The sequence below is a fragment of the Cryptomeria japonica genome, chromosome 6 (assembly GCF_030272615.1).
Source record: "Cryptomeria japonica chromosome 6, Sugi_1.0, whole genome shotgun sequence".
NCBI classification, from domain to species: Eukaryota; Viridiplantae; Streptophyta; class Pinopsida; order Cupressales; family Cupressaceae; genus Cryptomeria; species Cryptomeria japonica.
In genome coordinates this window covers 78,283,085-78,298,482 of record NC_081410.1, presented here as the reverse complement: position 1 = coordinate 78,298,482, position 15,398 = coordinate 78,283,085, and the positions used below count along the sequence as shown (strand labels likewise).

General features: G+C 35.9%; 1 protein-coding gene across 1 annotated transcript; it reads left to right on the top strand.

Annotated features, from left to right (window-relative positions):
* The first annotated feature begins 356 nt into the window (after positions 1 to 356).
* LOC131072873 (transcription factor GTE4) lies at positions 357 to 4,709 on the top strand. Its single transcript, XM_058009165.2, has 4 exons — positions 357 to 2,581; positions 2,686 to 2,734; positions 2,944 to 3,096; positions 3,279 to 4,709. Exons 1-4 carry the CDS (start codon positions 839 to 841, stop codon positions 3,371 to 3,373), a joined length of 2,040 nt encoding a protein of 679 aa, XP_057865148.1. The 5' UTR covers positions 357 to 838; the 3' UTR covers positions 3,374 to 4,709.
* Positions 4,710 to 15,398: the final 10,689 nt, after the last annotated feature.

Genomic DNA, 15,398 nt, shown 5'->3' with positions numbered 1-15,398 from the left:
TACTCGGAGTTTTATGGAGTGACGTAATCGTCCACGTCATCCGATGTGACCCGTGAAATCGACAAGCAAAAGTGTTTGCCCTAAAAACTCAGACTTCAATTCATATACCGACTTATATAAAACCAGATGAAACCCTTAAAACGCGATCCTTGGAAAACCAACGGCGGTGGAAACGACACGTGTCGAAATTGTTGAAGAAGCATGAGGGCGTATCGCGGCCGTCGATGAGGCATTGGGGGTACTCTGGAACGGGCAGGTGGGGACTCCCCAGGACCGTCGGGGAGATCAGATGGACGATGGGGATGCTGCCCGAGGAGATGAAGGGCAGCCTTACCGCCTTTAAGAACAGACGGTGTAGGTTGCAGATGATCGCATCGAGGGTTAGCCTGTGAAACCCTTACCCTTATTTTTGTTTTTGGCTTCTTTGCCTTCCAATTTTTTTCTCCCTGCGGCGATTAGTGCTGTTCCTCCCGATTTCCTCAGAAGTCCGGGGCAATTTTCTCAGCGGTTGGCCGTGAGATTTTTGCCGACAAGAAATATCTCAAATCATACAGCCTATAAAGGTGATCTCTCGGGACTCTGCTTCCGGGAGCGCATTTGATACTCGATCTTACGGATCTGCTGTTCAGAGGCCCTGCCGGGATTTGTGCCGCACTGATCTGGCCACATAATCGTGGCCTAAGGGCGCTGATCCGATCCGGTGTTGGCGGGAACCCTTATTGTAGAAATCTCTATTGGGGTTTCAGGCCGTGAGAAGGCATAATTCTATGAACCGCATAGGGAGGGATCTGAGATTTTTTGATGCTGCTGATGCCACCGGCAAATTGTCCTCGCATGAATGGCTTCCGCGCTGCTGGCGAGTCGAAATGAGACGCGGGATCAGCAGCACCGTTGGGTGGAGAAAAAGGTTTACATGAGGAAGGGTTCCGGCAAAACGGGTTCATCGAAGCCCGGGTTCGATTTCCAGCAGTCTCGCAACGGTAACGGCAATAGCGGCCGTGAGCTAGTTATGGCCGGCGGCGGCGGCGGCCGTGAGATGGTAATGGCGGGCGGCGGTAGCCGTGACCTGGTTTTGGCCGGCGGCGGCCATGATAGGCTAGAGGTTGCGGCAATGGCGTCCGATGATTCGTCGAGCTTTAACAGGAAATCTATCAATGTTAACCATGATGCTGCAGCCATGGATAGGGGCCTGCGTGATGTGGATACTTTTGTTACTTTTAATATTAGTTCTTATTCTGCAGATAGGGTTCGAGAGCTAAGGAGAAAATTAACTCAGGAGTTAGAACAGGTTAGGAGTTTGTACGGTAGGTTAGAGGCCAAAGAAGCGCAGTTAAGGTGCGGCGGAGGTGGTTATTCCAATGTAAACGCTAGCTATAGCGCCTCTCAATTTTCAGGAAATGACGCTCGCAATAACTATGGTGGTAAGGAAGTGACCTCTGGTTTAGCGGGTAATCAAGGTTTAGGTTTAGCCCATGGTCAACGGCCTCTGCCTCTGAGCATTGAAAGTAATATGACCGTGGGGTGTGACAGTGGAGCTGCTAAGGAAAAACGAACCCCGAAGGCGAATCAGTACTATCGAAACTCAGAGTTTCTTACCGGCAAGGATAAGATGCCGCCGCCGGAAAATAAGAAGTCTGGTATTCATAAAAGATCTGCACAGGGTAAGTTGGATGGAAGGGAACCGAAGAGGCCAGTGGCTGATCCGGTTGCTGGTAAACAGCTGGCAGAAGTGATGAAACAGTGCGGGTTATTGTTAACGAAGCTGATGAAACACCGATTTGGGTGGGTTTTCAATACTCCGGTAGATGTTATTGGGCTAGGGTTACATGACTATAATGCGATAATTAAGCATCCCATGGATCTAGGCACTGTGAAATCAAAGCTTAATGAGAGTCAGTATGGCTCGCCTCTTGATTTTGCGGCGGATATAAGATTGACTTTTAATAATGCCACGACTTATAATCCAGAAGGGCATGATGTTCATGGCATGGCTAAGCTTCTGCTTCAGTTTTTCGAAGAGCGATGGAAGCCGCTTATTGAAAAGTATGAGCACGAGAAGAGGAAGCTTCAGTTTAATTCATGGTCGGATGATCGGTTCCATGGCGGTGTTGGTCAGAATGTGAAACAATTACCTATCAATGAGGTACAGAAGAAAAATCTGAAAAAAACCGAACCTATACTTGGCCCATCTCCGCCTCCACCTAAGGCGGCGAAGCCCAAGAGTAGTTCTGCGGCTCGAACCCCTGCTCCCAAAAAACCCAAGGCTAAAGACCCACAAAAGCGAGAAATGAGCTTCGAGGAGAAGCAGAAATTGAGTGGCAGCTTGCAGAGCCTGCCTCCGGAGAAGCTGGAGAATATTGTTCAGATCATCAAGAAGAGAAATCCCGCATTGTGCCAGCAGGAGGATGAGATTGAGGTTGATATTGATTGCTTTGATACGGAGACGCTTTGGGAGCTTGACAGGTTTGTCAATAACTGTAAGAAGAACATGAGCAAGAACAAGAAAAAGGCAACAAATGGGGCCGACCAAATACAAGAAGCAATTACTAATGCAAATAACGAGGTTACAACTAGGGAAAAGGTAGGGGATGTTTTTCCACATTTTATTGTAATGCTCTTTACTAGCTTTTCGCATTTGGGTTTGTTGTGTTGACTCTCAAGTTCTTGCCTTTTTCTATTATGCAGTCCCCCGATGCTGTGCCGGATGATGCCCTAAAGAAAGCGAACAAGAAGGGTAAGATTTCTGATCCTTTTTCTGGACTATTTTTTCTGTTCCATCTTATTATAGGTTGGATTGGGATTAAACTCTTTGGGGGGGGGATTTTGTCTTAGATTGGATTTTTGAGTAGGGTTGGGCTAATATTGATTTTCACATGAGATTAATATTTTTGGGCCGGTCTGGGTTAATTTGTTTTTTCATAAGAGTGTCTTTTGTTTTAACAGGAGATCAAGGTGAAGAGGATGTTGATATAGACGATGATATGCCATCAACTAATTTCCCTCCTGTAGAGATCGATAAGGATAAGGATGGGGGATACGGAAGCAGATCAAGCAGTTCTAGTAGCTCTAGCAGTGATTCTGGTTCTTCTTCAAGTGGTATGTTCCCTGCCCTAACTAGTTTTAGTTGCAACTGTTTTTGGGGAGCATTGCGTGTTGCAGAATGCATAATGTGAGCTCTACTTGTGACATATGCTGTGGGTGCTGTGTGTACATCTTTGGCTTATTATCTTGGGGAGAATGAAAAGTTAACAGGCGAACCATACATGTTTTTATATCAGATTCTGATTCTGGGAGCTCTTCCGGGAGCGATTCAGAGGGCGAGGATGCAAATTCTGCTGGTGCAGGATCAAAGGCATTGCCCGCTAGGAGCTAAGAGCAGAACTCAACGGATCGTTGTTGGTAGCAGAAAATGGGTGAGTATAAATGTTGGTTCATTTGATTTGAACCTCTAGTGTCAGGCTTTTATTAAATACCCCCCTGTAGTGTAATTGGCTATGTTATGAGTATAGCCTAACATTTAAAACTGATTTTTTTGGGAACACGTTCATGTTTCTTGGTTGAACCAGAACATTTAGTCGCACGTTCTGAGAGTGTTTATATGACTAGTAGGTACTGACATTAGTTTGGTTTAATACCAAAATGAAATGCAGAAAATATATTGCTTTTCATGAAAATGTATCTCAAGGTTGAAGGTTTCTGACAAAATCTAAAGAAGAATTACCACTGTAGGAGAGTGCAGAATTCCCCAGAGAATTGGGAAGTCTAATTGAATCTATTGTAGGCCAACAGGTAGGGTTGCCATGTTTTAAAGAGTGTGCTCAGTAGCATACCTTGATTCTTATATTTGAAAATCCAAGAGTCTTTTTTTAGGTTGATTTAGTACTAAAAAAACTCATGGTAGATAAATAGTATGGGACTGTAATTTAGTGCAAGTCTGCGTGATACGTGCAGGTCTATGAGCTGGTTCTTCAAGTGGCTTTTGGAACCTTTAATGACCAGCGATGGGCTAGATGTGATATGATTCCGTTATAGCACCCCATTAATTTATGGACTGTGAGTGCGTTTCATTAGATCTCCTCATATTAACCAAATGCTAGCAACAACTAATTTACTTGTTTGACAATCTTGATGTTACCTGATTTCTACTGAATTGCTGTCCATGTCCATTACTAGTTAAAAAACTGGAAGGGGATTTTACCTTTTAGCTTAACAAAATCTGATGAGTTCACTATGGTTGCTTCAATTGTACTTAAACATGTATGGATGAGAAATTACTGTTGTTGCACCAAATAGCATAATAACTTTCTGTTGGGATGCATATGCAGACCGTGGAGTGAAGGCATGTTTGATGAGGGTAGCAGCTAGCTCAGCATTGCTTTTGCTCCAAGCAAGTAAAATTGTGCATACGATAAATGTGGACATGGACAGCAGTGTAATGTAACGGAATCAGTGCAGTGCAGTCTTCACGGGTGTACCATACAAACAATTCATACCATTTTTTCATCCTTAGTATCTATTCTGTGGAAAGTAAGTGGAGGGGAGGAATAACTCCCATGCATACACGTACGAGTACAATCAACAGAATCTGCCCCAGAAAGGATTTGAAGTTGTGTTATGTAAAGCGGATATTGTCATATGGCCTTTCGGGTTGTGTAACGTGACAAAATGTATCATAAATTGAAGGAAGGCCTTTGTCAAATTTGGACGAATCTGTGTCTTAAATGTATACTGATCCTTTTGATTGGCAGTTATACTGCCCATTTCAATCTCTGAGAACAACAGAATTAACTTGTTTCTCTCTGCATAAACCACAGAAAGGGCAAACATACGAGTTGCATATTCTACGAAACATACATACAAGCAAGTAAATCTCCATTTTGCTGCTAATTACAGTCAAAAGAATCTTAAAAAGCGAGCGCGCACAGAGATCTATCTTTAGTTTGGAAGGTCTCCTTCTCTGACACACTGGTCATACACGCATATAATTCTTCTTGCCATTATGAGAGATTTTCACCCCCGTAGAAAAGTTAAAATGGGGGATGGCGATGGGACGGTACTAACCAGGCACTTTTCCCTCAAAAAAATGTCTTTTCATGCTTTTATTAGGAGGAGAGCTTAAGATTCCTTCTAAACGTTATGATAATGTCCAAAGAACATCGCTCTTATTCTAGAAGGGTCTTTACGCGTCATCTGGATGTTTTGCTTGATTTTCTGATGCCTTTCTCTGTCATGGAATATGCAACGCAAGCATATTCAAGTCGCATTAACTTTTTTCGTTTCAACAATATATAATTAACAAAATCTTATACCTTATTTTTGTTGATAGAAACCAAAAAAATCTTGTATCTTATTATTGTTGATAGAAGTCACCTCAGATGCCAAAAAAATCTTGTATCTTATTATTGTTGATAGAAGTCACCTCAGATGTGGGATTATAACGATGATTGATAGATTTTAGGACATTGAAAATTTGAAGTAAGCAATTCATTGCAATTTATTTTTAATTTAATTAATTAATTAATATTAATTAACATTTGGGATTGTCCTTAATATTAAACATAAGGAGATAAATAATGGCTTATTCGAAGTGGGATTTGTCTATTCTAGTTCCAAAACTAACGACAGGACGAAGAGTTACAGTGTACCGTTTAGGATTAGGATTTGTGGGTGTGCGAAGTTTTTTGGATGTTAGAAGGTAAATATAGCTTAATTTAAGGAAGTTTGGGTTGCTTCATGTGAAGTGTAGTGAAGTGTAGTCACGAAGTGTAGTGAGGAATGGTAGATTTAGGTAGGGTGTGCGAAGTTTTTTGGATGTTAGAAGGTAAATATAGCTTAATTTAAGGAAGTTTGGGTTGCTTCATGTGAAGTGTAGTGAAGTGTAGTCATGAAGTGTATTGAAGAAGTGTAGTCATGAAGTGTAGTGAGGAATGGTAGATTTAGGTACGGGTCCTATGAGGGGGGTTTAAGCTTTATTTTTAAGAAGAGGTGGTTTCATAAATATAATTTTTTTGTGTTATAGGATTATTTAGTATCTTTAAAAATAAATAAAAGCCCCTACTTTTTATTTCTATTAAAAAATAGTTTTGGAGGGAAATGAATTATTTTAAATTGTTTTTATTATGCACATACAAAGATATTATTACAAAATTCATAAGACCACCAATTTTAAAATTTTCCTAAAAAGTCTCACCTCTAGCTCTATTTTTTAGGAAGCCCCCCTCCATGGGACCTTAACCTTAGTAGGGGTGTTTGAATATTGTGTGGTGGTGAGGGATGGTAGATTTAGATCGGAAGTTGGAACATTTTCAAAGTCTCACCTCTAGCTCTATTTTTTAGGAGCCCCCCTCCATGGGACCTCAACCTTAGTAGGGGTGTTTGAATATTGTGTGGTGGTGAGGAATGGTAGATTTAGAAAAGAAGTTGGAACATTTTCAATGTTTTTTAAGAAGAATGAGGTTAAATCAATTCATGAAATAATAATTTGATTAAAATAAAAGAGAATAAGGCATATGAAGATGATATCAATCCTAAGAGAAATTGTAAAAACCTAGACCATGGGATTGAACATCTAGGTCACATGTTTTGATCCTATCCATAGATTGAGGACAAGAAAACACAACATAACAAGGCTCTACAAGCCTTCTACTTTTCGAGCTCCACCAAATTTAGGAGGGTATTCTTAATTCTTAATTTGCAGTGGATAATTCTCAAGTTTACAAATAAAGGGTGATCATAATATATCATTATTCAACGCTAATCCCATTTCTTTCGGAATATCATTGAGAATCACTAAATGAGTGTCTCCCTATTACATTCCTAAAAGATAAGTGCATATTGCTTTTTCATATATAGCCTTTGTTTAAAACATTAATCATAAACATATAATGGAGACACACACACTGAAAATAGGAAATAATGGAACATGAAGTAGACGAGATTTTTGGATGTTTTGAAAATTTTCAAGATCGGGTTTTCAAGATTTCACACACGCCCAAACCCACATCCAAATGCAAACATTAATCAACAATTTGTCTCAATTAGTGAGCCCCTAAAGCGTTGACGCCCACCTAACATTAATGCAACCCCTATTGTTATCATAGAAATCTTTCTTACGAATCCATATTATATTTATAAACTTGCTGTAATATGTGCAATAATTAATCTCTTTCTTGAAAAGAACCTGCAAACAAAATTACACATTCACAAGATTTTTGCAAAGATAAATTACAAAACTTATATTATTATTCATGTAAAATCAAGAAATACAATTTGGAGACAATTTCTATAAAATTTCATGATAGTTCATAAACTAATTAATATTATTGAATAAATATTTACATTCTTCACCATTCATGATTCGTTCCCTTAGCCTAGACACTGCTACCACCCTCTTTTATGAGGATCAAAATTCTACCTTCGACCCAAAAGTCCCTTATTTCTAGCCTTGGGATTCCTTTTATATGAATAAGGAATGCAACAAGCTTCAAGCTGTTTTACAACTAACGTACTCTCATTATGAATAAGGAATGCAACAAGCTTCAAGCTGTTTTACAACTAACGTACTCTCATTTGAGACTATTCTTAAACAAGCGCAAAGGGAAATATTTATAATACTTTTGACCAACTCACCGATCACTGACTTAAGAAAAAACTTTAGTGCTCTAAATTCAGAAGTTGCTACCACCCTCTTTTATGAGGATCAAAATTCTACCACCGACTTAGAAGTCCCTTACTTCTTGCCTTGGGATTCCTTTTATATGAATAAGGAATGCAATAAGCTTCAGGCTATTTTACAACTGGTGTACTCTCATTTGAGACTATGCTCAAACAAGTACAGAGGGAAATATTTATAATACTTCTTGACCAATTCACAAATCATGTACTTAAGAAAAAACTTTAGAGCTCTAAATTTAGAAGTTCTGAATATAGCTAGGCATACTATACCATACATATAAAGCATCTTTTCTGCTTTTTGTCTTTTCAAAGGATCAAAACTTATCCACCGTGATCACTTAACCGCTAGTTCATTTCATTCTTCAAGAATAAGCCAACATCCGTATCCATGCAACTTTTCATGCCTTTGAAATTCTTTCTCGGGCTTATCACACACAGTCTTTTGATTATCCCAACTGGTAATCATCTTCTGCAGGCGATTCACTAGGATCTTCCTATTTTTCGGCTATAACATTTGCATTCTCGACCTATTACTTTGCCGATGCTTTTTGCACGTTACTTCTTTTGAATCATGTTTGTCGACCTTCTCTATGTTTGGTGGAGTCAAAAGATCCTGACTTGTCTTCATCGGTATTCCATTGTCCAATATGGCACCATATGATCTAGCAAGTTGCTTGTTTAACCCTCTGCCATAAAATTTGAGTTGGAACTCCTTATTAGTCCACATATGCACCAAATCATCATGTAGGGAGCACTCTGTATCAACCCCCACCATCCTCGCACGTTCATGGTCAAAATAAGGCCTTATGGACTATCATGTGCGGACATGGGCAAAGGTAATATTTGCCATTAAGGAATCTTGTGCAACCACGTAACATTTGAGCCCACCGAAAAAACTATGCAGGGGTGTGGGAGAAAATGTTCCACTCCCTGCGTACCCGCAAAATTGGTGAAAACATTGTAGGGGTGCAGGTATGAGCCTGAGTGCCAAAATTGACACATGCTATAAGGGGAAGTGTTTAATATTATGAAATGGGCCATCCTAGTAAATGATTAAAGCTAGGGAAGGATATTTGCACTTGAAAAAATAATAGAAGCTGATCGACATAGCAAGGTATTCAAACGCAAGGCCGATCACTCTATTGACAAAAGACCCTCCAAAGTGCACAACTAAAATGGCCCACTGATTGAGCATGTCACCAAGCAAAAATAAAACCCGCCAAAGGTTGATTTGAATGCACTTTTAAAACCATAAGGTATTTGCAGAAGCTTTTGCAAGGATGCATATATATGCTTTAGTGAGATTTTCACATTTGCATTGAAAAATTCTTCTGAATTTGAAGGTGTTAACAAGTCGCTTTATGTGAAATGTAGGGGTGAGGAATGGTAGATTTAGTGTTGAAATATAGTGGCAAGGAATGGTAGAATTAGAGTTGAAACATTTTGGATGTTTGGAAGAAGAATGAGGTTAAATCAATTTATGAATGAGTCTAATTGTTATTGATTAAAAGAAAAGAAAATATGGCATATGAAGAAGATATTTGAGGAAATTTGGGTTACTATATGCGAACGGTATTGGTGAAGAGTGGTAGATTTAGCAGGGGAGTTGGGACATTTTGGATGTATGGAATAAGAATAAGGTTAAATCATTCCACAAATACCAATCTAATTGCTATTGATTAAAAGAAAAGACAACATGGCATATAAAGAAGATACCTAAAGAAATCTAGGTAATTTTATCTAAACTGTAGTGGTGAGTACTGCTAGATTTAGTAGGGGAATTGAAACATTTTGGATGTTTGGAAGAAGAATGAGGTTAAATCAATACACATAACAAGCTAACTGTTGTTGATTAAAAGAAAAGAGAATATGGCATATGAAGAAGATATATAAGGAAATTTAGGTTACTTTATGTGAATTGTAGTTGTGAGGAATGGTAGATTTAGTAGGGGGGTTGGAACTTTTTGGATGTTTGGAAGAAGAATGATATTAAATCAATCCACAAATAATAATATGATCGCTATTGATTAAAATAAAAGAAAATAAAATATGGCACATGAAGAAGACAAAAGCAATCACATTGTGATGGCTAAGTGATTTTTATTACATCACAATTCGCATATAAATTATGATGATATTGTGTATGAAAATAAAATCAAGAGTAAAGATTTTTTCTTCTAATGTTTAGACGTTATAAATATGACATAATTTTGGTAGTCTTTGTATAAAATCTTTTCTTAATTTTTTAAAAAATATAATTAAATTTAACTTACAATTAAGATATAAATGTCTTTTGTATTTGTTATTAATGATTTCAAATTTGTAATCCATTTTCACTAATACGTCTTTGGCCCATCTCTAAATTTGTTTGAATAACAATAGAAATTAAGGTGTTTTCAACCTCTAACAGGTTTTATTTTTAGGCTGTTGAACCTAAATCAAGGAATAATAACAAATATAAAAATGTATTCACAATGATGATTTCTTCTCCTTTTTGATTTTTCTTATATTCATTCTGTTCTTCATAATAAAGAACTCTTAAGAATCTCTTGACTTTGACAAAGTTAGACTCTAATTTTAGTTTGTTATATCTGTATCTCTTTGTTATAACTCTTCACATTCTATTAGTGTTCTATTGAACACCTATAAAAGTAAAAAAAATTATAGGTGTTTTATTGAAAACCTATAAAAGTAAATTTTTTTTTAGGTAATTTGTTTACAAATGTCACCCTATGTAGAAATATAATTTGTTTCAAAATAGTGATAAAAGATTTTTATTAATCAATTTTATTTTTACGAAATATTTAAAAGTAATTGTCGTAATATAGATTTCTTAATATATCTATTATTGATATGCAAATAAATAGACTTCAAATCTATATTATAAATTTAGGGTTATTTTATTTTAACTTCAAACTATTTTATTTATTACATACATAGATTTTTTTTTAATTTAACAATTATTTTATTTTTAGGTGAAGAACCATTTTTAAGTATTTGATATTTTCAATTTTATTTTTGGAAAGCAACCATTTATTATTTTGGTAGTTATTTATTTTTATTTTGTCAGCGTAGTAAATTTTACATAATTACTATTAATAGTTAAAAATAAATTGACCACTACCATTGAATAGTTTTTATTTCACATTGTTGATTCTTTTGAATTATATAAAAAATGATCACAAATAAAATTGGAAATTTCATAGAGATACTATTAAAAAATAGAACACAATAGAAATATATTAAAAATTAAAAAGGTAAAATAATTATATATATTTAAATAATTAAAATTATAATTCTCAAACAAATTTGTTTGTAAAATATTTTTTAAGAATAAAATAAAATAAATTTTTCTTCTAAATAAAATAGTTTGTACTTTCAAATAAACTAAACTAAACTAAACAATAAAATAAAATATTAAATAAGTTTCCTAAGTAACATAAAATCTAACTCATAAGTAAAACAATTAACTCAAAACTGACATTTCTAGTGCTTTATATATATATATATATATATATATATATATATATATATATATATATATATATAGTAGTCTACAAATATATCCCTCCTCCCACCCATCTTGACACCCATTTGTGAGAATATAACTATTTATGCCCATTGCCTATCCTTACACCCCACCTTGAGCATTCATTCATGACAACCACCCTATAGATAGTTGGTAGTAGCTCTATATCCATCCTATACTTGTTTTAGAGATGCTTGATGCAAGAATCTCGTTTCGGGAATGTTTGATGTGAGAATCTCATTTTGGGAATGCTTGATGTAGGAATCTCATTTTGAGGATGCTTGATTAGATCGATGGCAAGTGGATTTTTGGCCATTACCTTCATCATCCCACATCTAAATACTTATATATAACAATATTCTAACTCACCTGGTACCATGTCACATCCAAGTTGTAACCCATACCCATTTCCTATTCCCCTTCCAAATTTCCCTTACATTATTGATCTTTAACATAATTGTTTTTCAATAAATTATTAAAAATTTAAATATTATCTGTTTATCCATGACCAAACAAATAAAATTACATTATTTATTTATAAAATCACTAGATTTCTTTGTAAATCCCCTAATTATGTAATCTTTATTTTTATCCTATGCACACCTATTTATCCAAAATTAAAAAAATGAGATAATTATCCACACGAATTTGAAACTCCTATGATTAATCTCAACCAATGAAGATTTCCCACATTCTCTCATCCAATCTCATCCATTTTTTGAGACTGAATCTCCACAGTTCACACCCCTCTTTCCAACTCTACAATTCAACCCTTTCATCCTTCATTTTTAGGCTTTTCAGAACATCATTTTGCAAGTATATGTTTTCCATTTTGGCAACCTACATTCCATCTAAGAGTAGATTTATGGTTTATATTGTTTTTGGGTTTATATATTGGAGTTCAAATTTTGAGTTTATTTTGCATTCTGTTTTTGTTTAGTTTATATTGTTGCTTTATTTGAGTGTAGTCTTTGTTTGAGTTTTTGGGTTTATATATTGATCTAACTTAGTTTTATAGCTTGGCATGAAGGTCTACATTCTAGCATGTCTAGTGGGACTTTGTCCTCCTTTTTAACTTCATTAAATTGGCAATTATTCGTAGCTTGTTTTGATAGGTTCTCTATGGAGGATTTGTCTATTTTGGACAAAATTACATGGAAGACATTTTTTTGTTTCGCTTAGAGAGGCCATACGATCTCTACATAGGTGTACAATAGTAAATAGAAAAACTGTTATTTTATATATTTTCTTGTAAAAGTTTATTCTTAAACTTTTACAAGAAAAGATATAAAATAAAACTACTTTTTGGTGAATCAGTGACACCAAAAATAAACTACTTCAAATAATAACCGGTAGATGAACTTAACAAAGCTTTTAAACACAATGCATGCAATCCAAAATGATATAACAACATCCACAAAAAGTAAAACATCCACCATAACACAAGTGTTTGTACGTGGAAAACCCAAATAGGTAAAAACCACAGTGAGATGGAACTCACAAGTTAACTATCTGCAGATAATTGACCGGTTAAGGTCTACAAAGTGCTCTGCTAGGAGCGAATCTTCTTAGAGATCCCAAAACTTGATTAGAAGCTTATACTCTGTTAAAGGCAATACCCTGTTAGGAGTAACCTCGTTGGAGGATTTCTGAATCCAAACTAATGGATCACCTTGTTAAATGATTTATACATTGAAGCTTGTTAGAGCTTACCCGGTTAGGGGATTTGATTATGCTGTAATTGTTAGAAAACAACAAGAATGGTTTGATTTGTTCTGAGTAGCACAATACTTGTTTGATTAGATCCTTCTAAACATATTCAACACTTCTCTTTTGCATACTCTGCAACTTAACTCTTTTTCCTTTCGCACATAACATAACACTTTCACTTACATCAAATAATTCATTGCGATGTCAATATATAGACCTTATGATTTCATGTCGGCCTTAAGAAATCATAACACAATTTTTTAGGTGCAGTGTATCTGGATAAGTGATCATAACTCATCACAAAAATTACCACCAAGCAGTCGGTGCTAGTAACTCATCACGAAATGTGGCAACTCATCACAAAATTACCAAATACCGGTTGGAACAATCAAATACCGGTTGGAACAATCAAATACCGGTTTGAGTAAAACATATGAACCATTGTCCTTGAATCTCCGCTTGATCTCCATCTTGATCTTCATCTTGATGCCGACTTAGTATAATCACAAGTTGTCTCTAATGCACATACCGGTTGACACAAAGTACCGGTTAGAGATAAACCTCTTAGTATAACCTCTAACATACCAGTTGACAGTGTAAACAATTGAAGTTACACCGGTAGTCAATATAATCATGTGTGTGTGTATGAGTGTTTCGTCAATGACAACAAATGATGAATACATTACAATCATCATCAAGCCAACAATTATTGCCCAAGAAGCAATCCACTCCTTGCAAATTAACAAACACCCAAGCATGTTGATTAAATTGGACATCAACAAGGCATATGATAAAGTAGATTGGAGATTATTATGCAAATGTCTGGAAGCCTTTGGTTTCTCAAAAAGATGGATCAATTTGATCTACTATTGTATTTCTACCCATTGGTTTTCAGTCTTAGTCAATGGTTCTCCTAATGGTTTCTTTGAATCATCAAGATGGATTCGGTAGGGAAACCTAATCTCCCCTTTCTTTTTGATCCTTCTAGCTAAATCTTTAGGCCGAACATTTCACAGATTCCAACAAGAAGGAAGGATCAAAGGAATTAGGATCACAAATTCAATGGAGGCAGTAACCCACCAACAATTCACAGATGATATAATGTTATTTGGTAAAGCATATAAGAGAGAAGTTATGTCCTTTAAAAGTATTATGAGGACATATGCTTTAGCTTCTAGACAACTGATCAATAAGGAGAAATCATAAATTTTCTTCTTCAATGTCAAAAAGAATATTGAAGCCCAGATCCTCGCTTATCTCAACTTTAAAGAAGGAAAAATTCCTTATATTTACCTTGGTTTACCCATAGACAAATGTATTAGATCAACAAAAGTTTGGGATCCGTTGGGACAAAGGATGAATAAGAAAATGGAGTCATGGAATTCTAAATGACTCTGATGGGCAGACATAATCATTATGCTGAAGACTGTTCTTTCAACTACTCCAATCTATCTTATGTCTTGCTTATCCCTTTCAATCGGAGCAAATGAAAAACTTGTAAAGACAATGAGAAGTTTCTTTTGGCAAGGCATGGCATAAAAGAAGAGAATGGTTATGATAGCATAGGATAAGATTTGCAGACCCAAAGGCTTTGGAGGAGTCAGATTGAGGAATCAATTATGGTAGAATAAAGCTCTAGGAGCAAAACTAATGTGGAAAATCTGTAGTGACTCAAGTTTGAAATGGGTAAAAATTCTCAAAGGAAAATATTTGAATGATATGAGCTTAGAAAAAATATTTCGAACTAACAACCCTCCAAAAGGTTCAAGAGTCTGGAACTTCATTTTGACTTGTAAAATTATGATTTCAGATAATATCTCATGGAAGGTTAAAGATGGGAGTAAAGCTTTGTTTTGGTTACTCTTGGGGAGGATACTCGGCTATTGATTCAGAATTGGGTCCTATCAATCTTAAAGCTATTGTAGAAAACAAATGGAGTCTATTTATGAAAGATTATATAGTAAAGGATGAGGAGAACAAATCATTGGGCTGGAAATGGAAAGATTTTGAAGAATTACAAGAAGATAAGGATGAAATAATAACGCTTAAGGAAATCTTGAAAGCAGAGATCATTAACAATCAAAGAAGGCATGGATTCAATCATTTGGCTCGGGGCCAATTTAGGGAACTACAATTCAAAGGATGGTTATAAGGTAATAATTCAAAATCAGAAGGACAAAATATGTCTTCTTACAGCTGGATATTTTGCATGGGCTGCTTTGCAAGGCCACATTTTAATTGTAGAGTGGTTGAGAAAAATAGGGTTTGCAGGGCCATCTAAATGTGTGCTTTGTGAATCAAAAGAAGAATCTATTAACCATATTCTCCTTTCTTGTCCTTTTGCTGAGAAGTGTTGGCAATGGCTCTGTGCTAAATTAGGATGGATAACTGCTTTGCCCAATGATATTGCGAGTGTCTTCAAGAGTTGGCCTAAACTATATTCTTCAAGTCTTTTTCATTCTTTATGGATCTCTTCTCCTTCAAT